This window comes from Python bivittatus, unplaced genomic scaffold (genome assembly GCF_059951505.1).
Source record: "Python bivittatus isolate LINGU-HERP-01145 unplaced genomic scaffold, Pbiv_v1 ctg000350_np1212, whole genome shotgun sequence".
NCBI lineage: Eukaryota > Metazoa > Chordata > Lepidosauria > Squamata > Pythonidae > Python > Python bivittatus.
Window position 1 is genome coordinate 18,707,053 of NW_028277074.1, and position 21,786 is coordinate 18,728,838.

Here is a 21,786-nt window from a genome sequence, read left to right on the forward strand (position 1 = left end):
GTTTAATCTTAAGCTGAATAAAAAGACTAGTTGGATTGGTTTTAGATGCTACTTCTCCCCAAGTAATTCTGAATGCAACAGTTAGCTACTAACAGAATTATTGTGTAGCTTCCTGCTAGTCATTTGACTGAGAACCCAAGAGTTCCTCCATGGGTAGTGTCCATACACATACATAAAATAAACAGTTCAGTCTAATCTGAATTGCAGATATTAGGAATACCTTAATCTTAGTCCGTATCCAAAATGTGCCTTGCCTATTAGGCCATTCATTCTAATGTGCAGGGCAAATTCTGTTTTGTTTACAGCTGATCCCAGATACGCAAGAACACCTTAGCAGCTAAAATTAATGTTTTTTAAAAAGCCTTTCCATCCCAGAGATTTTTGGCAGTCCTGCCTAAAATATGAAATTGTTATTTTTTACTATCTTTAAAATAACTTGTGGTTACATTTCTGAAATAACTGCTGCAAGCTGTTGTGCCTTTCAAGCCCATTCCTATAGTGGCCACCTACTGAAGGGTAATCTGGTTCAAAAATACCATGAGTATAATGCAATATGGATACTTTGAAGGCCTCAGCATTTGTATTAAGAAGTGTGACATATATAATAAAGGAAAAAGCCATGGACAGTAGAAGGGAGTATTGCAACATTTTTTCCTCACCCAACCGTCTTCCTTAGATCCATAGTAATTATAAATGTCAAAACACAAAATTCTTAAAAATAAAGTTTAATTTAAAATGTGTACTTCAGGTAATACAAGTTTAACAAATAATAACAAAGCAATTATATAAAGATTACACATTCTACCAATAAGTAAAATTAATGAGCACTGAGCACAAGGAAGTGCTCCAAATAAGTCATTTTAAATTATCATTAGATTTTCCATGTGTAGAGATAGTCATTCATTTCTAGGAGCCTTATTGAAGATTTTCCCAGTGTTGAATTAAGAATAAGTTGATCTAAAGTGTTAGGATGCAATCCACAATTGCAAAGGTCTTTGATAAGAGATTCCTGTGAAAAATGGGATAAACAAAAAATAATAATTAAGACCTCTGAAAGGTCAGAGATATTACCAGAAAAGGTTATAGTACAATGAAAAATATGACAATCCCCAATCTCTGGGTTTATATTGAAAATACACAAGTCTACGGGGAAAAAAATACAAATCTTAACCATATTCTTATATAATGATGTATGAACAGGTTACATAAACCTGATTCATTCAGATGAAAGATGGTCTTTTTACTACAACCAGCCACAAGAGAAACTAATGGTCTCGTTTTAATTTCTTCCTGCTCTGTTTTTGGTGTACTGACAATATGCTGTTTGTTTCTCCACCTATAGTGAATAAATGTAACTTGTGGCTCTAACTACATGAGGGAAACTTGTTAGCACCCTATTACTAATTGTATTTATTAGCATCTCTCATTCATTAGTGTTCTTTCCTTCTGGGATGAATGCAAGTATTTGCTTACCTTCTTTATATGCTGCTTGTCACTGATGTCTGTGTTAAGCACGGCTGTTGGTTCATGTGTATAACATACAGCAGAGAAAGTTCCATTTTGAGCAGATTTGAGTAGCATGGACAAAGCATGGAGACAATGGGGCATGATAGGGCCCACAATCTCCAAACTAAATAGATCTTTATAACGTGAATGGGCTTGTGTTCTCACATTTACGCTTCGGGCCTAGGAAAAATGTCACAAGTTATGATTTTAAAAATATATAGAAACACAATTCCCCAAAGCCTTAAGTGTGGCCCTTAGAGACTTCTGAAAGTTATTACCAAATTATAACTTTGGCAATAGGAGCAACTTAAAAAAAAAACTTAATTGCAATTTACAATTGCTTCTATTGCCAAAGGAGTGTTATTTTCCATGGGCAGTGCATATTTGAGACTGGTAAAAAGATCTGTACTCAAAAGTGTGTGACTAAGCCAGACAAGGTTACTATCTATACCAGAAATAGATAGGCTACAGCTGCAAGCTATTCGGTGCTCACAGCAAGGTTATATATCTGAATGTACCAATTAGAGTTACTTAGATGAGTAACAGTAGGAAACTAAATTTGCATTTCAGTTCTGCATCTTCCAAATTGGTGCTGGAAGACACAAAGTTCCTTTTAAATTCCAAAAAACCCTTCAATTTTATAAAAAAAATGTATGTACTGGAATAAAGATAGAGATGGATAATTTCAACTAAAATTCAATTGGATTTTGCAAAACAATTAAAATGAATGATTGCTATGTGAGCAGAGGGCAAATTGCCATTTCCAAAATACAGGTAGTCCTTGCTTAATGACGGTAATTGGGACTGGCAATTCAGTTGCTAAGAGACCATGCTAACTTACAATTGCAGTTCCGCTGTCATAGTTAAGCGAGGATGTCAGCGGCTTAGCTAGCTGCCCAAGTTCCTGAGGAGAAATGCCAGGGAAGCCCAGAGGGCCTGAGGAATACCCTCAGGAATGAGAGAGAGAACCAGGGTGGCAGGCAGGTGCATTTTGGACTTTCCTCCCACTCTCCAGCCAGCTAGGCTGCAGATGGGCCACTCCCCCAAGCATCCTCTGGCCCCAGAAAGGAAGAGGCTTGGGGCATAAATCACATTCTGGCTGGGCCCAAGGGCAAGTGGGGAGGCTGCCCGCCAGTTCTCCACAAGCCAAATCATGTAGATGGCCAATGAATGCCCAGGTGGCTCTCCATGAAGTACTTTCTAGACTGGCACAAGCCCTGAAAGCCTTGCACGCCCATTGGAACCACTCCAAGGCACTTTCCCATAACAAGCTCAGTTCCAGGCAGGGCCCCAGGGACTGGCAGCACATGAGGGAGCAAGGGTGGTTGGGCAGGGCACTAGTGCTGCCCCCCCCGGGCCTGGCCTCCCTCTCCACCACCACCTCTTCTGCTGCTGCCGCTTCTTTTAGACTGCCAGCAGATTAGCGATGAAAAACAAGGACACCTGAGCAGAAATGGCCTGGACGCTTCCAGATGATTGTAACTTCCTGCCGGCTTCCTCTTGACTTTGTGACTGTAGTAGTGCTGCGACAGCCACAACTTCGAGGACTGCTCCTAAGTCCCACTTGCTCAGCACTGTAATAACTTTGAACAGTCACTGAATGAATGGTGATTAAACGAGGACTATCTGTATAAGTGAATTTCTCATCTTGAATTAAGAATTGGAGGGGAGATAGAATATAGTAAAATGCACATTATATTAGCAATCAGGAGCAATAATATTCTATTTGGATCCTGCATTTTCCTATGCTAGGTCTTTCAGAGAGGGCAGTTTGGAGAAATACAGTATTTGGCTATTCTCCCCTTCAGTCCCCTCTGTTAGTCTCCTCTGCCACCCCTCACATAATTCTGAAAGGTCTCCCAACTAATCTAAACAAATTTTCAGATAGTGAATGGGATAGCAGAGAGAGGGGTGTAAATTGGTGAGAATCACCTCATCTACCACTTACCTTTACCAGGGTAAGTGTTCACTGATTCAGAAGCTTCTGGCAAGTGATAGTGTATCTCTCTCACCCAACTCAATTATCTTTCTTCTCTGAAGGTGGACAGTGTACATTATACTATACCATAGTATTTAGTATATATTGTAATATACAACGTATAGTAATATTTATTTATTTCTCCCTGCCCATCTCCCCCCAATATTATATCTCATTACCCTTTTTACCTTGAGTGTTTGCATTGTTGCACCTCTAAAAGCAACTGGGGACAGCAATGTTGGAGGGATGCCAGCCTGAGGACCTGCAGAAGCCACCAAACTTTTACAGTTTATCAAGAAGTTCAGCAAAGTGAATGTATTTGTCCCTTTTACTAACACCAGAGATTCAGGCCTGTGATCCATTTTTATCTCATTTTTTTCTTTGTAGCTATATAAATAGTTAAGGAAGATGCATAGATACACAGTAGTTGTAGATTAGTACAAAGTTATCTACGGGGAAAGACTTGCATTGTGATAATAAGGCAAGTAATGCTCTTCGGTGGTCCTCACTTAATGACCGTTCATTTAACAATGGTTCAAAGCTGTGATGGCCTTGGAAAAAGTGCTTTACTATCTGTACTCACATTTACAACCATTGCAAACCATCACACCACCCCACACAGTCACATAATTGCAATTTGCAACCTTTTTATGATGGTCATTAAGAGAATTACTGTGGTCATTAAGCAAATTCTGGCAAAAAAATCCATTGGGGAAGCTGGATTTGCTTAACAACCACATGATTCGCTTAACCATGGTGATTCACATAACAACCATTGTAAAAATGGTCATAAAATTGGGTCCAGTCATGTGGTGAGTTGCTTAATGACCGCCTCGTTTAACAACCAATTTTCTGATCCCTATTGTCATTAAGCTGTATGTAAGCTATTGTGGTCACTACCTGTATTATCCTTGCAAGCCTCCTGTGGTGGAAGGAGGCTTGCAGGGATAATAAAACCAAAGCTTGCTATTATACAGGAGAATTCCAAAGACTCCTAAAGACTAAAAATAAATATTTCCATAGAAATAGTTACAGTCACATCACTCTGGGCACAGAGAGAACTGCTCCTGTCTGTGCTCCTGCACTCTGAAGATGCCGGTCACAGGTGCTGGCGAAACGTTAGGAAACAAAACTTCAAGAACACGGCCACACAGCCTGGAAGACCCACACTAGCCAAATAGTTATAGTATTTAAACATACTTTTTAACATATATTTATCCTTGCAAGCCTCCCTCCAATGTGCTTTCTTGCCATATTAAGTGGGAGGTCATTTCCTAAAAAAAAAAAAAAAAGACAAACTGAAGCAACCCATTTGAAGCAACTGAAAAAGCTTGAAAATGATCATTGCCATTTTGACTACCTGAGCAGCAGCCACTACAGTACTCTATATACAGATCCTAAAATCACCTGGACTGCTGTCTAAGCCTGCTCAATATTAATTTGAGTGCTGCTTTCCCCACTTTCATATAATGTAGATTTTGGGAAAAAAACTATCAGCCACTGATTAAAGGAAATGTTTTAGCTTTTAAAGGATACAGTTTGGTAGAAATTGTGTCTGGTTTTTTAATTTTGCCTTCAACTCCCATTTCCACCAGCCATAAAAACCCATCATCATCATCATCATCATCATCGCCACCACTTGTTCCCGGTTCTCTGAGTAGCAAAATATTATGATAAAAGAACTTGTAAATGACCAATTTTTGAACAAGAGCTAATACTTCTAAGAGAAATGCCCATCAAGCCATTGTAAGCAACAGATTACATACTCTTCAATTTCATTGCCTGTTATTTCAGTATCTTTTTCAAGTTCTGTTTCTAAAGAAGAAGCTGTAGCACTGATTTTCTTTTGTCTAATTTCTTGGAATGGTAAAACAAATTCAATCCCTGTGAAAGGAAAAAACAATGATTTATGTCTTGGTTATGTACAAGAGGAATTTTTACATTGTTCATTACTTTTCTTTACCTTCATTTTTCATGGCTTCCCTTAATCCTTTGGTTGTGGGAGAAATTAACGCAGTGATCGTATCGCTTCCAGCAAGTCCTGCTGCACGGAACAATACAGTGAATTGATAAGTACAAACGTAGAAATAGGGACACAGCTTGGCTCTCAACAGATTATAAAGAGAGGTAAAACTGAGAGACCTGCAAATTAAAGAAACAAATAGGGAATGATCAACTTCCCAATACAGAACCAGCAAACAGCTTAAACCAGTTGTTTAAGTTGACACATTGATGCATTCCTAAGCAATACTGCAAATCTATTATTTCAGGTGAATTCATTATTCCAGTGTAACTTACATTATTTCATTCTTATAATCAAGAGTTTGCATCTAGTTGTCATGTTATTTTGTATGTTATTCTGGGTTCTTTTCACTTATATAGAGCATTTTTAAAATACCTACATATCAGTTTTTTCTTACGTCATTCAAATAAGGTAGAAGAAAATAGGAATTGATGCACTGGCTAATTTTATCTTCTTTTGTTTCCTATACAGCCTTTTTGTTGCTTCCCTCTTCCTTGGTCTAATGTTACTGTTGTAAAAATAGGGAAGCAAAAATGAAATCCTACAGGTGATAGTCCACAGAACAGTGTAATAATTATTGGATAAATTAAAACAGTTTATTTTCATCAGGTGAAAATTAAGTAGCTGCTTCACAGGTATTTGAAAAATAAATTAACTTAAATTAATTAATCCTTTGTAACCAAGAAATGCCTAATTTAATCTAATGGCTACATATAGAGAAAGTGGTTTTATGTACTCTTTGCACATGCATCAGTGTGAAGAGATCATCAACTTTTGATTTTAATTCACCATTGTTTACCAAAGACTTCTTCAATCTGGGTGCCTTCCACATCTACAGTTTCAAGCATGGCTATTGTTAAAAAGCCTGAAAAATGAAATCCACACATCTTTGGAAAGTTTCCAAGAACACTAAGTCTACAACTGTGGTGGCTGTTACCACACAGGCAGGCATGTTAGTCTCTTAAAAACAAAAATAAAGAACATTAAGGCAATTTAAAAGCCAACCAATTTATTATTGTATGAACTTTCACAGATCAAAGTCCACTTCAAAACATACATGAGAGTATAGACCAGAGAACAAACTCTTATGTATATTTACAGCTGCTATGGGGAAGGGATAAAGGTTGAAAAAGAGGGACGAGTGATTTTTAACAAAGCAGAACTGATTATGAAACTGATATGCTGTACTTGCATTCAGCTCATGAAAGCACCATAGCCCTTCTGAGATCACTAATCTGCATGACTAGAAAAATCAAATCATGATAAAAGGTTCTGAAATGTGTTTGATTTAGGTAATTAATACAGTTTGAAGAGTATAAATTCTCTTCAAGCTATTATGTTCTTTCAAACACAATGCAGTCTCTTACATACAGCACACTCAGCCATAAATGCAAAGGAAAAAAAGTAGAATTATTGTCTGGAAGAAATTTCCTGACAGGTAATGGGAATGGATTATTAATGCAAATAAAAGTTTGACATGGACATATTCAACTGGAAAAGTAAAGAAGGAATAAAGAATATTTTATATATTAGGAAGTTCTGATAACGTTTGAGTTGCCAAGAGTTCTCAAATGAGGAACCAAAGTATGCTCCTGACTTATCCAAAAAGGCAGTTGTGTTTGCTTTCCTGTACCTTTTGTTGGTTGGTAAATAAAATGAGTTATACTATACCTCAACACAATAAGGGGAAAGCAAATAACTGGAAAACCTTTTAAAGAATGTTAAATAAAAAATGTACTTGGCTGTAATCCAGTCTTACCGCCCCAAATCCTGTTAGGCTACCTTGTGTGTGTGGTAGTGGGGTGTTCCTGGGAGGAATGAGCAAAGAATGGGAGTATTGTACACATTCCCAGCTGGGTCACCTAAGGCAAGAAAGTCATCCAAGCTGCTGAGCCAAAGCAAGCAGACGTTTATATTCGGCAGCTGCTTTACTGACAATGGCAAAGTCATGATATTTTTTAATGTACAGGAGAAGCCAATGGTAATTCACCAAGAAAACTGCATGGATAGACAAAATGAAGTGATGAATCGTATTGTGCTGGATGGCATGTAGCATGCTACTAAGAGCTAAGGATCCTTTGGAATATTAATGGTGTTTATCATAGGGATAGACTAAAGTCTTTGGGACATGAGGTTGCTAATGTTGCCATGCAGGAAAAGAAAATCTGAAGCTGCAAAGACAGAATTAAAATAGGAACATGGAACATGAGAATCAAGAACATGGGTAACCTCCACACAGTAAAAAAGGAAAAGAATCAACTGATCTCTCAGGCATCAGCAAATTGAAATGGACTGGAATTGGACTTTTTCAGCCAGAAGATTATACTATTTACCACTCAGGACATGAAAAACAAAGAAGGAATGGAATTGCTTTCATAGCCAGGAAGCGTATAGCAAAGTCAGTGTTATACACTGCAGTCAATGACCAAATAGCATCTATTAGACTTCACAGACAACCCTTTAATATGATAGCTATCCAAGTTTATGCTCCAACCACTGATGCAGAAGAAGAGGCGGCTGACAAGTTTTATGGTCAAGTTCAATCTGAAATGGACAAAACATGCAAGGAAGATGTGTTGCTTGTGGTTGGAGAGTGAAATGCCGAAGTTAGAAATAGTAAGGTAAGTGTAGTTCAGACTGCATGGCCTAGAAAACAGAAATGAAGCACAAAAGCAACTTATCAGTTTCTGCCAAGCCAATTATTTATTCATTACTAGTCCATTATTTATACTCCAAAACAATGCCTGTATACATGGATATCACCAGACGGAGGACATACATCAAATTGACTATGTATATTATTGGAGAGCCAGTTTGGTATAGTGGCTAAGGTGCTGGCCTAGAAACCAGAAGACACTGAGTTCTAGGCCCTCTTAGCTACGAAAGCTGGCTGGGTGACTTCGGGCCAGTCACTCTCTATCAGCACAACCCACCTCAGAGGGTTTTTGTTGTGGAGAAAATAGGAGGCAGGATTATTAGGTATGTTCACCGCCTTGAGAGAGAGAGAGATCAAGGTGGGATAAAAATCTAGTAGTCCTCACTTAATGACCATTCATTTGACAATGGCCATTGTAAAATGTCCCATGCCCTGCTGTGGTCATGTGGCCGCATTTCAGGCATTTGGCAACTGGCTTGCATTTATGACCAGCTGCCAAGCACCCTGCAATCATGTTATTGCCGTTTGCAATCTTCTTTGTGGGTTCCCCAGAAAGTCAGTTCCTAAAGATTTGAGCTCCATTCCTCCAGCCACAAGGATTTCCCTCTGTCCATGGAGGGCTTTGGCAGGCTTTAGGAACCCTTTGGTGAGCTTTAGGAACATTTCAGAGGGCTGCCTGCAGGGCGGATTTCAGCTCCACATGAAGCTGAAACTGTCTGGCAGGCAGCCTTTTTGCTCTCAAAGAGCTGCCTGCTGGGAGGATTTCAGCTCTGTGCGGAGCTGAAATCCTTCAGCAGACAGCTCTTTCACTCTGTCTGCTTAACAACCCAGGAGACTGCTTAACGACCGCAACCGGGAGTGCCCAGATTGTGGTCATTGAGCAATGCAGTCACATGGGTGTCTCACTTAACGACTGCTTCGCTCAACAATTGAGATTCCAGTCCCAATTGTGGTTGTTAGGCGAGGACTACCTGTAATAATAATTGGTACAAAGAAGTGGAAGAGCTCAGTTATTACAGCAAAGATGTGGCCAGGGGAACAGACCATGAATTGCTCATATGCAAGCTCCAAGTCAAACTAAAATAGAACAAAGCCAATCAGTTTCCATGATATGATCTTGAGCATATCTCTACCAATTACAAGAAGAACATCAGGAACTGCTTTGATGTCCCAAGCCTCATTGATAGTCAACCTGAGGAACTGTGGAATAAAATCAAAGATGTTCTTAAGGATGAATGTGAAAAAAGCTGCCAAGACCAAAAGATAGAATAAACTAAATTGGATGTCAGAACAGATGATGGAAATTGCCAAGTAGAGAAGAAAAGCCAAAGCCAAGAGAAAGAAAGATCTCGGGAAGGAACTTAACAAAGAATTTCAGAGAGAAGAGAAAAGTAGTAATATTACAACGATATCTGTAAAGACACTGAAGACGCTAAGAGGCACAGAACAACAAGGAAAGTTTTCCAAAAGATTTCTGAACTTAGAAGGAGATTCCAAGTTTGAATTGGTATGCTAGAGGATGCCAATGGAGAGAAAGTAATTAATTCAAAGATTAAACCAAGATAGGAAGTGTACATGAAATTCTGAACAGTAGAAAAGTCAACATCCAAGATACCTTAGAAGATATTCCCTATTTATGAGGACCTGTACTATTAGAAGATGAAATTAGAAATACACTCTGGTCATTACCAAGTGAGAAGGCTACAGGAATTGATGGAATATCTACAGAAATATGCCAAGGAAGAGAAGAAGAATCAGTAAAGGTTTTAACCTAACTATGCTAGCAAAACATACAGTGCAAAACAATACAGTGACCAACAGATTAGAAGAGGTGTACAAACTAATTTCAAAGAAAAAAGACTTAAAGAATGCAAACTATCATACAACATCCTTAATTTCATTAGTAAAAAAATACCTAGGATCACCTAGCACAGATTAGAGCCCTACATGGAAAGGGGATGCCAGATGTTCAAGTTGGCTTTAGAAAAGGCTGAGGAACAGCTTTCTATTGCTGATGCATACTGGATAATTGAGAAAGCCAAAGTCGGGGGATGTGCTTTATTGACTATAGAAAGACCTCTAACTGTGTTGACCATGTCAAGCTGTGGAATGTCCTTAGGGAAACTTAGAATATCTCACTGTCCTCATATGAAACCTATACACAGGACAGGAAACCCCAGTCTGGATGGAACATGGCAAAACAGACTGGCTCCAGATTGACAAAGGAATGAGAAAAGGCTATATAATCTCTGTTCAATTTATATGCTGAATATATATTGAGGGAGGCTTGAATGAAAAAAGATAAGCATGATTTTAAAACTGGAGGAAAAAGCAACAATAATCTGCACTATGCTGATGACACAACTCTGATGGCTGAAAATGGAAATGATCTGCAAGCTCTAGTAATCAAAGTCAAGGAGCATATGAAAAAAATAAGACAGCAATTAAATATAAAGACGATCCAATTAATGTCAAGTACAGCAACCAACCTTAGAACTGACAATGAGATACTGAAGTGTTGGATAGCTTCTGCCTTTTAGGATCAACTATTAACAGCAAAGGAGCCATAAATCAAGAAATACACCACAGTCTAGGACTTGATAAAGTAACAGTGGAAAATCAGAATCATGCAGGAAATAGTTTTTCCTTTGACACTCTATCTAAGCGAAAGTTTGATTTTGATGAAGTGTATTGTATTTTGGTGTTGGAGAAAACTCCTGAGAATACCATGGACAGCCAAGAAAACAAACGGATCTCAGAACAAATCAATCCAGAGTTATCACGTGAGGCACAAATGACCAGGCTCAAATTATTATTATATTTTGGACATATTATGTGAAGATCCAGCTCCCTTGAAAAGTCCATAATGTTGGAGAAGGTGAAAGGAAAGAAATGAAGAGAATGGTTGGCAGCAAGGTGGATGGATTGCCTTACAGGGAAAATGGATACACTGTTGGAGGACCTGAAGGGCCAGGTTGAGACAGATCATGCTGGAGACATTCTCTCTATGTAACTAAGAGTCAACAGTAAACTGATGGCACATAACCTCTTAATCAGTCAATCCAATTTTATTTATTTGGTAAATTTATTTAGCTGCCCATCTCACATACATGACTCTGAGCAGTGTACAAAGTTAAAAATGCAAAACAATTAACAAAATAATAAACAAATAAACAAATAAAAAACCAAAACATAATCTCTGGGAGAGTGCACTCAATTTTCTTAGCAACAAAGCCACTTCGTGGGCTCTATATCCATGTTACCAGATCCCCAGGGTAGATGGTAAAGCCATGTTTTCAGGCCCTTCCAGAAGGCCAGCAATCTGACCTCAGGGGGAATGAAGTTCCAAAGGGTGGATGCCACGGCAGAAAAGTCTCTCCTCCTGGGTCCTGCCAGATGCCCTTCCTGCCGGACCTGATGGAATAAGACTGGGGAGAGGCGGCCCCCTCAAACAACAACTGTCCCATGCCATGTAAGGCTTTATAGGTCATTACCAGCACTTTGAATTGAACCCAGAAGCAAACTGTGACCAATGTAGCTCACAGAGCAGAGCTTTAATGTCCACTGAATTAGGCGCCACATAACTGCCTGTGCTGCCACATTATGCACCAGACAAAGCTTCCAAATGCTCTTCAAGGGCAGCCCCGTATAGAGTGTGTTACAGTAATATATTCTACAAGTGTGCATGAGACTCAGAACTACCTTTCACAAAAAGCCATGTTAGTAATGATCTGCTTTTTAGAGGTATAGAGATATAACAATCAGGAAAATAAAATACGTCTTTCCTCCCACAGCATTTCTCTGTTTTAAGTACCTGAACACAAGCAGGTTTTGGTTAGGAAAAAGATCTCTATTGAAAATTACTCTCAGAACAATGGAATTTACTTCAACTTACCATTCACTCAGGAACATTTGCTGGAGTTCATTAGAGGCACAAGGGTGACTTTTTCCAACCATTTTTCTGTCGGCTCCAATTCGAGGAAAAAGTGGTAGCCATGGGAAGAATGGATGAAGCCAATATACAAGATTTTGCTGGAAAGCACATCGAAGTTCTGTGGAAAGTTTTGGTTCCTAAATATCAAAGTGTGGAACTTGTATTTACATTTTTAAAAGGCTATTTTAAGTCATTTAAAACCTTCATAGTCTGTGATAGGCCTACAGCCATAACAGCAGGCAATCTAGTAGAGAACATGCTAAGCAATAAATGGAGTATGTGAAATGTCTACTCAGCACTCCCTGATTTTAATACAAATTTGGATCACAACTGGAGTTAAACTGCAATTGGGTTAATGCCCAGTTATCAGAAAACTATCCAAAGGCTTTATATTTTGAACACATGTCAAGAGCAGGAGGATGAGGTTAGCTTTCCAGTCCCTGTTCATGCACCACAGCTTATTTGCAATGCTGCTTTGAGTTAAAACTAACTTGCTATAACACCAGTTTCAATTTGCATAATACACTTCCCCTGTCCATGAAGCATGCTGGATACAGAAAGCCTTTACGTACTGTCCAAGGTCACTGTGGGAACACTTACGTTCATACTATACATCTGGAAGGAAGGGTGAAGAGGAAAACTAGAAAAGGATTTTTTTTAAAAAAAGCTCATATAATAAAACATAGGGAATAATAGCATTATGATATATTTCCACTTTTTCAAGGGGTCAAGAGGAAAATTCTAGAGTTCTGTTTCAAGTCCATAAATGTTTAGTATGTATAAAACAAGGTTAAAATATTTAATATTTTTGCAACATGCTAAATCTGCAACCAATTCTATCTTGGCTTGTATTTACATATATAAAATAGGATTTTTTACATTGCTTATTTGCATTTAAGTGCTAATTATGCTGATAATGGGACACTATAAAATAATTAGGAATCTTTACAATTTTTTTGTGAAGGGGGGCAGATATTAAAAAAAAAATTCTACAACTAGTCCACTGCAAAGCAGAATAATAAACCATTTTATAAAGCTTAACCTTTATGTGGTTTTATTTATTTATTTAAGATGATTCACAGTGCTCCTTATAAGCAGATTCTATATCAAAAGCAAAATATCTTACACTGCACCAAAGCATATTGGGAGAAGGTAGCAATAGTTATTTTCTGAAAAAGAAATATAAAGGCAGCAAATTATTCAGACAGATAACTAAATGGAACTATATGTGTACTTTTTAAGGCACATGAAAATATGACATACCTCATATTAGCAAAGCTAACTTTAGATAATAATTTATTTAATATATAGGAACTTCTATTTAGTTTATTGTAACCATACAAATCGCAAATCAGGAAAAAAGGAAAGATAGCAATATAGATTTAATTAAAAGTCTAGCTGAAGAAATAGGACCTTAGCTCGTGTCAAAAAAGCTACATGTGTTGATGCCAACTATAACTGAATAAGGAGAGAATATCCCCAAATTTTTATATATTGAGCTTGTACATTAGGGAAAAAGAGCAGAGCAGGTATCGAGGATCTATGCTATTATTAGATTTTATATGCTAACAAAAGAAAGTTGAATTTCACTTGGCAGCAAACTATCACCTGGTACAGCTCCTTCCAAACACTATAACATACTCACAATAAATTGTCAGGTTGAACAATCTAGATGCAGCATTCTACATCTGCTGCATCTTTTGAGCTAACCCACATAATACATATGGTAACTGTGAAGTTAACTGTATGTCAATTACTATAAGAAAGCTATCCTGTCCAAAAACCATGCAGTGGGGAAACTCCTTGTCACAGAATCCATTTCTGACACCAATGTAAAAATGGCATCAGGAGCACCCTTATATTGTGCATTTAAGGTTTCAGAGGGTATGCAACTTCATCCAAAATAGGCAACCTCCCTAGTTCCCAGATAAACATAATCCAGTATCTCGTCAAGATTCATCCAGTGTGCTGCTATGTCCAGATACTCAAGAAACGACATTGTCTTTTATGACTCAGATGATGCAGAGAAACAGATCTGGCAATTCCCAAACTACTGATGACACCTCACATTGTCTCCTAACGAATATGTTAATAACTACATATAGTCATTACAAAGAAAGGAAGGTAGAATGGAGCCTTGAAGAACTTTATAACTTAACTGCCACAGAGCTGAGTGTTGGTCATTTTGAGCATGGCTGAGCAGGCAAGAGCAGTGTTGTCTGAACCCATAAAGCCAGTCCAGAAGGATACAATACCAAAAATATTGAGAAATCAGGAGGATCACCCCTTTCCCAATACTAAGGCTTACTCAATCCCATAGCCTAGCCCACCCATATTAAAATAGTTCTCAATCATCAGTTTTTTTCAAGAATTTATGAAGCTGTCTGCTATAAGCCTGGTTTGAATCCTTCCTAACCAGCAGTTATAAGCAACTAGCTAAGAAGAGGATATTAGTGATTCCAAGGATCTGGTAGTATTCATTGAGATGCAGGCATACTTCTGCATGGCTTAACATCCTGAATGTCACTGACAACTCTAGACCATTAAGGACTCTTAGGACATCTTCAGATTCACAGAATTAATACTGAGAAGTTTGTTGATCAATTAGACATGGTACAGTTGAGATTTTATTGTCTTGCTCACTAGAGAACTCCAAGCATTGAGAAACAAGCAGTAGAGACATATGAGGGAGATATGACTAGCCATTCAGATTTTAAAGTGTTTGAAGTGCTAAATATAGCAATTCAAAATGAGTGAACCAGTTGAAGTGTGAATTAACTCTGAGATATATCGACTGCAGTTTTCCCATTCATTCATTCAACAGCATAACCTACCTGAATATTTTGGGGTAAGTTTATGAATGCTGCTCTACAATGCTGGATATATCCTTGGGATTCTTCTTGAGCTTTTAAGTGATCTGCCCATGCAAATGATTGAGAAGAAGTGAATAGAAGACGAGTTTTAATACTCCAGTCTGCAGGAAATTCATAACTGGGTGAGGAAGGAACGTCAGTATTGGAAGTGGCCAAATAGGAGTCCTTAAAAAAAAATTGAACAAATTATAAGCAAGCAATGAGATCAATAAAATGCCATCAGTTATGTGTACAGAAGAAGCACATCCTATTTTTGCAAATATTAAACATTATAGTTTTAGTTCTGGATTTATACCAGACAAAGGTAATGTTGATCTATAAATCTAGATCTAACTGCGCAAGGAAAAACTTCTGATCTTCAAGTTTAAAAGGAAGCACACTTTAGTGCTGTGCTGGGTGTGGGGAGCGTACTCCTTTAAGGAAAAATGAACATTAAGTTATCTTTAAAAGTAAGATATAATTAAAATTACAGAGAAACAAAAAAAAAAAAAACTTGTGTCAGACTATAAGAAAACTAGTAGGAACTTGTGGTAAGTTCATCCATCCTTTGGTTATTTCCCTTTTTCCTGCTATAAACAGTCATGGGGTGGGGACAATTTATAGTGTATCTAGTAATTGTAGCACTATTATGTGCTTTTAACAAAGCAGATAGAATGAAACAATACAATGACATATTATTGTAACATATATATTTTTGCTGGCCTTACTTGCACTGCCTTCTACTCATCATCACTGACCTGTCTTTCATCCTTCTGACCCCATACTCAGTCACCCAGTCCTCTGCCACCACCAGTCATTTAGCACATCTCTTAAAGAATTCCCTGCCATATTTTATGCTAGTGATCGAAAGATCATGACATCTGCTATCCAACATAAACTATAATTATACTGCACCGGAGGTAAACTTCTGATAACTTTGCTTTAGCAGGATAATTTAATTAGCTCCATATAGAGACTGTTACTTGGTATGCAGCTATTCTGCAAGCAAAGCATTCTGGTTGCAAGAAGACTGCTTATATGAAGGGTGACTGTATATAGTTTGTATGCAGAGCAGCACATGGGGGGATATGCAAATTACAAGAGTAGGCCCTGCACTCTCAAATTTTAAGTATCTTCATATTTAGAAATTCAGAAATTGAAATTATTCTTACATTGATCAGTGTGTCTGCAGTTGCTATTTCAGAAAGCTCTTCTTTCCATATGGACCCATCTTCATGAAGACTTTTTAAAAACTACAAAAAGATATATAAAGAGGGAATATAATAATCTATTTCAGTTTGTAACCTAATACCACTGTCTGTATTAAACTTCATGTGACCAGCAAGTTTCACATTCCTGTCCTGCAGCAGCAATATAGGAAGATGCTGGAGGCAGATGATTACTTTAACGACGATGGCAAAGAATCCATTTGTACTGCACGGGAGAAGGCAATGGTAAACCACAGCTACATTTTTATCAAGAAAACCACATGGATAGAAAATATAAAATGATTGATGATGTACTGCCAGATGATGGGTCCCTCAGGTTGGATGGCACTCAACATACTACTGAGAAAGAGCTGAGGATCTTTTGGAGTACTAATGGTGTTTAAGATGTGGCTAGATTAAAGCCTTTGGGACATCTAGTTGCTGATGTTGTCATAGGGAAACAGAAAAACTGAAGATGCAAAAACAGAATTATGGTGGGAACATGAAACATAAGAAGCATGAACATGGGAAAGCTCAACAAAGTGAAAGATGAAATGAAATAATTACAAATTGATATCTTAAATATCAGCAAATTGAGATGGACTGGGATTGGATACTTTCAGTAGAAGATCACACTGTTTATTACTCAGGACATGAAAAAATAAGGAACAGTGTTACTTTTATAGTTAGGAAGGGTATAACAAGAACAGTACTTGACTACAATGCAATCAATGACTGAATATTGATTAGACTTTGTGCACAACCCTTTAATATGACAATTGTTCAAGTTTATGTTCCAACCACCGATCCAAAAGAGGAGGTAGATGAGTTTTATGATCAAGTTCAATTTGAAATCGACAGAACATGCAAGCAAGATGTGCTGCTTGTGATTGGAGACTGGAATGCCAAAGTGGGAAACACGAAAGAGGAAAATGTAGCTGTATTGGCTTAGAAAGCCAAAATGAAGCAGAAGACTGATTTATCACTTTCTGCCACTCCAGCAAATTCTTCATAGTTCACACTGTCTTCAACAACCAAAATGACCCCTCTATACATGAACATCACCAGATGGGGTATGTAGAAATCACTCTGACTATATTATTGCTAAGAGGAGGTAGAGGAACTCAATTATAAATCAGACATGGACAGGTGCTGACTGTGGAACAGATCAGAAACTGCTCATGTGCAAGTTAAACTAAATAAGAAGAAGAATGCCAGTCAGTTTCCACAATATGATCTTGAACATATACCCACCATTTTCACTGAGAACACCAGCAATTCCTTTGAAGTCCTAAACTTCATTGATAGGGAACCAGATGAACTGTGGAATGAACTTTAAAAAGTTATTAAGGATGAATGTGAAAAGAGACTGCCAAAAATGAAGAAAGAGAAGAAAACAAACTGAATGTCAGAACAAACTGTGGAAATTGCCAAGAAGACAAGACAAAGCCAAGAAAGACAAAAATTTCACAAAGGAATTTAACAAAGAATTTTGGAGAGCTGTTAGAAGAGACAAGAAGCAGTGTTACAACATCTGCAAAGACATTGAAGGGGGAAGCAGACATGGAAAAACAAGGAAAGTCTTTCAAAAGATCTCTGAACTCAGAAGGAGGTTCCAGTCTCGAACTGGTACGCTAAAGACTCCAATGGACAGATAGTAACCAATTAAAAGGAGTTCAAACTAGATGGAAGGAGTATATTGAAACACTGTCCAGTAAAGATGTCAACATCCAAATTACTTTTGAAGATATTCCCTATTTTAAGAATCTCTAGTACTAGAAGATGAAGTTAGATCAGCACTCTGCTCATTACCAAGTCGGAAGGCTATTGGATCTGATGGAATACCTACTGAAATATGGCAAGCAACAGAAGAAGAGCCGTGGAGTCCTTGGTGCTCTCTGATCTTGGTTGTTTGATTGCAGACGTTTCATTACCAGACTAGTGAGTGTGGGGTTTTCTCCCTGTTTATATACAGGAACTTGCCCTGCCAGTGTTGGTGGGGGCGTGGTTTTCTCCTTGGTAGTTCTTTGATTAGGGTGCTGTTTTCTGCTTGATTGTCTGGTATTAATCCCTGCTTATCTGGGTGTAGGATGCTGGAGAGGATGTGTGGTCTTTCTTTTCTTCTTAGCTTCCTTATTGTCTCTTTTGAATAGTGTGTAAATGTGTAATAGTGTGTAAATCTCTATGTGTCTATTGATGGCTGATGTCTCTGAGTGCCAAGCTTCCAGGATTTCCCTAGCGTTTTTTGGATTTAGCTTGGTCTAGGACGTTCAGTTTCTCAGTTGAAACTATGGTTGAGTCTGTCCATGTGTTGTGAGATTAAGGCGTTTTCATCGTGTCTTCCGATAGCTAGCTGGTGTTCATGGATGCGCTCTGCTAGTTTTCTGCCTATCTGTCCTACATAGTGACTGCTACAGTCTTTACACTGTATGTTGTAGATAACTCCTGTTTTTTCTTCTTGGGCTACTGGGTCTTTTGGTTTACTTAAGACGTTTAGGAGGGCTTTAGCTGGTATGCGTGCTGCGGTGATGCCATGTGGTTGTAATAGTCTGTTGGTTGTTTCTGAGATGTTTCTGATGTATGGCAGCATTATCCATTTCATGATTCTTTTCAGAAGAAGAATCAGTCAAGGTTCTAACCAAGCTATGCCAGCAAATCTGGAGGACAGTGGCTAACAGATTGGAAGAGGTCAATCTACATTCCAATACCAAAAAAAGGAGACTTAACAGACTGTGCAAACTATCGTACAATATCCTTAATGTCACATGCTAGCAAAATAATGCTTAAGATTATCCAGTGCAGATTAGAGCCCTATGTGGAAAAAGAGATGCCAGATGTTCAAGCTGGCTTTAGAAAAGGTCGAGGAATACAAGACATCATTGCTGGATAATTGAGAAAATCAAAGAATACCAAAAACAAGTCACTATGTGCTTCATTGATTATAGAAAGGCCTCCAACTATGTTGATCATCTCAAGCAGAGGAATGTGTTCAGAAAAACAGGAATCCCAGAACATCTCATTGTCCTTGTGAGAAGCTTATATAGAGGTCAGAAAGCCACAGTACGGACAGAACATGGTGAAACAGACCGGCTCCAGGTTGGCAAAGGAGTGTGACAAGGCTGTATAGTCTCCCATTATTTATCCAATCTATATGCTGAATATATATTAAAGGAAGCTGGATTGGAAGAAGATGAGTGTGTTTTAAAACTGGAAGAAGAAACATCAATAACCTGTGCTATGTTGTTAACGCTACAGGTATTCCTCGTTTAACGTACACTCATTCAGCAACCATTCAAAGTTACAATGGCACTGAACAAAGGGTACTCTTCATAGTTTCAGCATCTCTGCAGTCACATGATCGCAGTTCAGGCACTTGGTGACCAACTCATAATTACGACATTGCAGTGTCCCTCAGTCACGTGATCACCATTTGTGACCTTCACTGCCAGCTTCTGTCAAGCAAAGTCAATGGGGAAGCTGGAAGGAGGTTGCAAATGGCAATTACATGACTGGGGACACTGCAACCACGCAGGATTCACCTAACAATGGCAACTGTGACTGCCCACATCATAAGTTGGTGTGGTCACTTGAGTTCCTGGTCCCAATTACTGTCAGGGAGGACTCCACGTACTACGATAGCCGGAAATGCAAAGGATGTGCAAGCTCTAGTAATAAAAGTTAAGGAGCAAAGTGAAAAAAATGCTTTAAATATACATTAAAATATATATATTAAATATATTAACATTAAATAAAAAGAAGACCAAACTAATGACAACAGGTGAAACAACCAGCCTTAGAACTGACAATAAAGATATGGAAGTGGTGGATAGCTTCTGCCTTTTAGGATCAACCATCAACAGTAAAGGAACAAGCAGTCAGGAAATATGCCACAGACTAGTACTTGGTACAGCAGCCATGTGGCGCGATATGGTTCATGGGGTCACAAAGAGTCGGACGCGACTTAACAACTGAACAACAACAACAACAACACAGCAGCCATGAAGGCTCGGAAAAGAGATTCACTGGTATACAAAAGGTTTTGGCTTGATTGCAGCTATCTTTTTTCTTCCAAAGAAGAAACAGAAACTACAATAAGCAACTAACCAAAGGAAAAAACAAAACCACAATAAGTAACTAACGAGAACATCTTTATAAACAAGCTGAGCCAGTAGAAAATACCGAGAGGCACTACTGTCAGTAGTTTTCATTCTGATAAATGATTGTTTTGTTATTAACTATTTGGTAGGAATGCCTACATCTTCGTAGCATTTCCCACATGCCCACCAGGCCCAAAAGACTGAGGATTCCTGTTATAGGATCATCACCTTAAATTTAAGCATCACAATTTTTCATAAAATTTAAAACTCATTTCAGCACACAAACGCACTCTTATACACATTTAATCCCATACAATGTTCTACTGTTTTCCACTGCCTAGGTACACCAACACACTTGATTCATAGGCAATTCGGTCTAATGCACATGGAAGACATCACATCTGCAAGAGCTACGCCAGAGGCCAATTTACCTGCTTTCCGGAACTGCCGGATACGTCGTTCCTCGCCACTAACCACTCCACTCCTGCAAACTTCTGGCTTGAAGGCTGAACCAGACCGGGTGCCGGCAGAAGACGAGGCGCGTTCTCCACGTTCAGGAAGGGGTTACGCCGACGACTCCCCGGACAGAGCCGAGGGGAAGCAGGCAAGTCCTTGAGGGCTGCCGCGGACGGAAACTCTCCGGCGACCGCGACCGTTTCGCTTCTCCGAGACCTCTTCCTCTTCAAGCGCAGGGTCTCCGGCGGCTTCTTAAAGCCAGGAGAGTAATCGGGAACCACGGAACACATGCTGCTTGATCGGTGCAGGAAGCTGGGAAGCGCCTAGCCAGCCGAGGAGAATCCCGCGCCTAACGTGGAAGCCCCGCCTAGCAGCGGGGCCCGTCCCTTCTTTTGCCCGCGGAAAAGGCAACTAATCCGAACTGAGCTTTCGCCAGAATCTCCACCCCCTGCCTCACGCACGCCGCGCCCTTCCTTTCTCGCTGTCAGAGCCCAGATGGTCAACAGAGCTCCGCTCGTGACGCGCAATAGAGGGTAACTGGAGACCTACGGGTTGCTTTTTACTTTTGAAAATTTGATTTTTATCGCCAGATCCACTAATAAACGCCCGGGACAAAAGATGAAGACTTAGAATGCTGAATCTAGATTCATTTCAGCAGTCCATTTTTTGGTATTATTATTAGAACGGCGAGAACCAGATATTCCTTGTCGACCTAGTGGAAATGCAGCCTTATTACCCATGATTCCTTAGTGCGGTGTTTCTCGACCTCGGTAATTTTAAAACGAGTGGACTTCAACTCCTAGATTTCCCCTGCTAGAATTCTGGGAGTTGAAGTCCACACATCTTAAAGTTGCTGAGGTTGAGGAACACTGCCTTGGTGGTTATGGTGGGAGTTTCAAACAAGTGTGAAGAACAGAGCTGAGAGAAGGCTGTTCTGCAGTAGAGACGCCGATCTACCATCCATGCAGCCCTGTTATATACAGTAGCGGAAAGCCTAGAATGGAGTGGAAGCTGGCAGATCAAAGTTGCTTCAATCCTGTTCCAGAACAGAACATTTCTGGAGACCGATTGTAGAA

At 39.0% G+C, this 21,786-nt stretch overlaps 1 protein-coding gene across 1 annotated transcript; it reads right to left on the reverse strand.

Moving 5' to 3' along the window:
* Positions 1-743: 743 nt before the first annotated feature.
* Positions 744-21,479, reverse strand: DONSON (DNA replication fork stabilization factor DONSON). The gene is made up of 10 exons (XM_007427244.4): positions 20,686-21,479; positions 16,122-16,202; positions 14,932-15,135; positions 12,059-12,234; positions 5,448-5,626; positions 5,251-5,368; positions 5,021-5,137; positions 3,673-3,871; positions 1,474-1,686; positions 744-1,009 (listed from the first exon to the last, which is right to left on the reverse strand). The coding sequence occupies exons 1-10, from the start codon at positions 20,998-21,000 to the stop codon at positions 872-874; spliced, it is 1,740 nt and encodes a 579-aa protein (XP_007427306.1). The 5' UTR covers positions 21,001-21,479; the 3' UTR covers positions 744-871.
* Between the last annotated feature and the right edge of the window lie 307 nt (positions 21,480-21,786).

Excerpts from the sequence above, each read along its gene's own strand:
- DONSON (XM_007427244.4), bottom strand. The coding sequence starts at position 21,000 with ATGTGTTCCGTGGTTCCCGATTACTCTCCTGGCTTTAAGAAGCCGCCG. Across the intron at positions 12,235-14,931 it reads ACTTACCCCAAAATATTCAG|GAACCAAAACTTTCCACAGA; the intron begins GTAGGTTATGCT and ends TTTGATATTTAG. Across the intron at positions 1,010-1,473 it reads ACAAGCAGCATATAAAGAAG|GAATCTCTTATCAAAGACCT; the intron begins GTAAGCAAATAC and ends CATTTTTCACAG.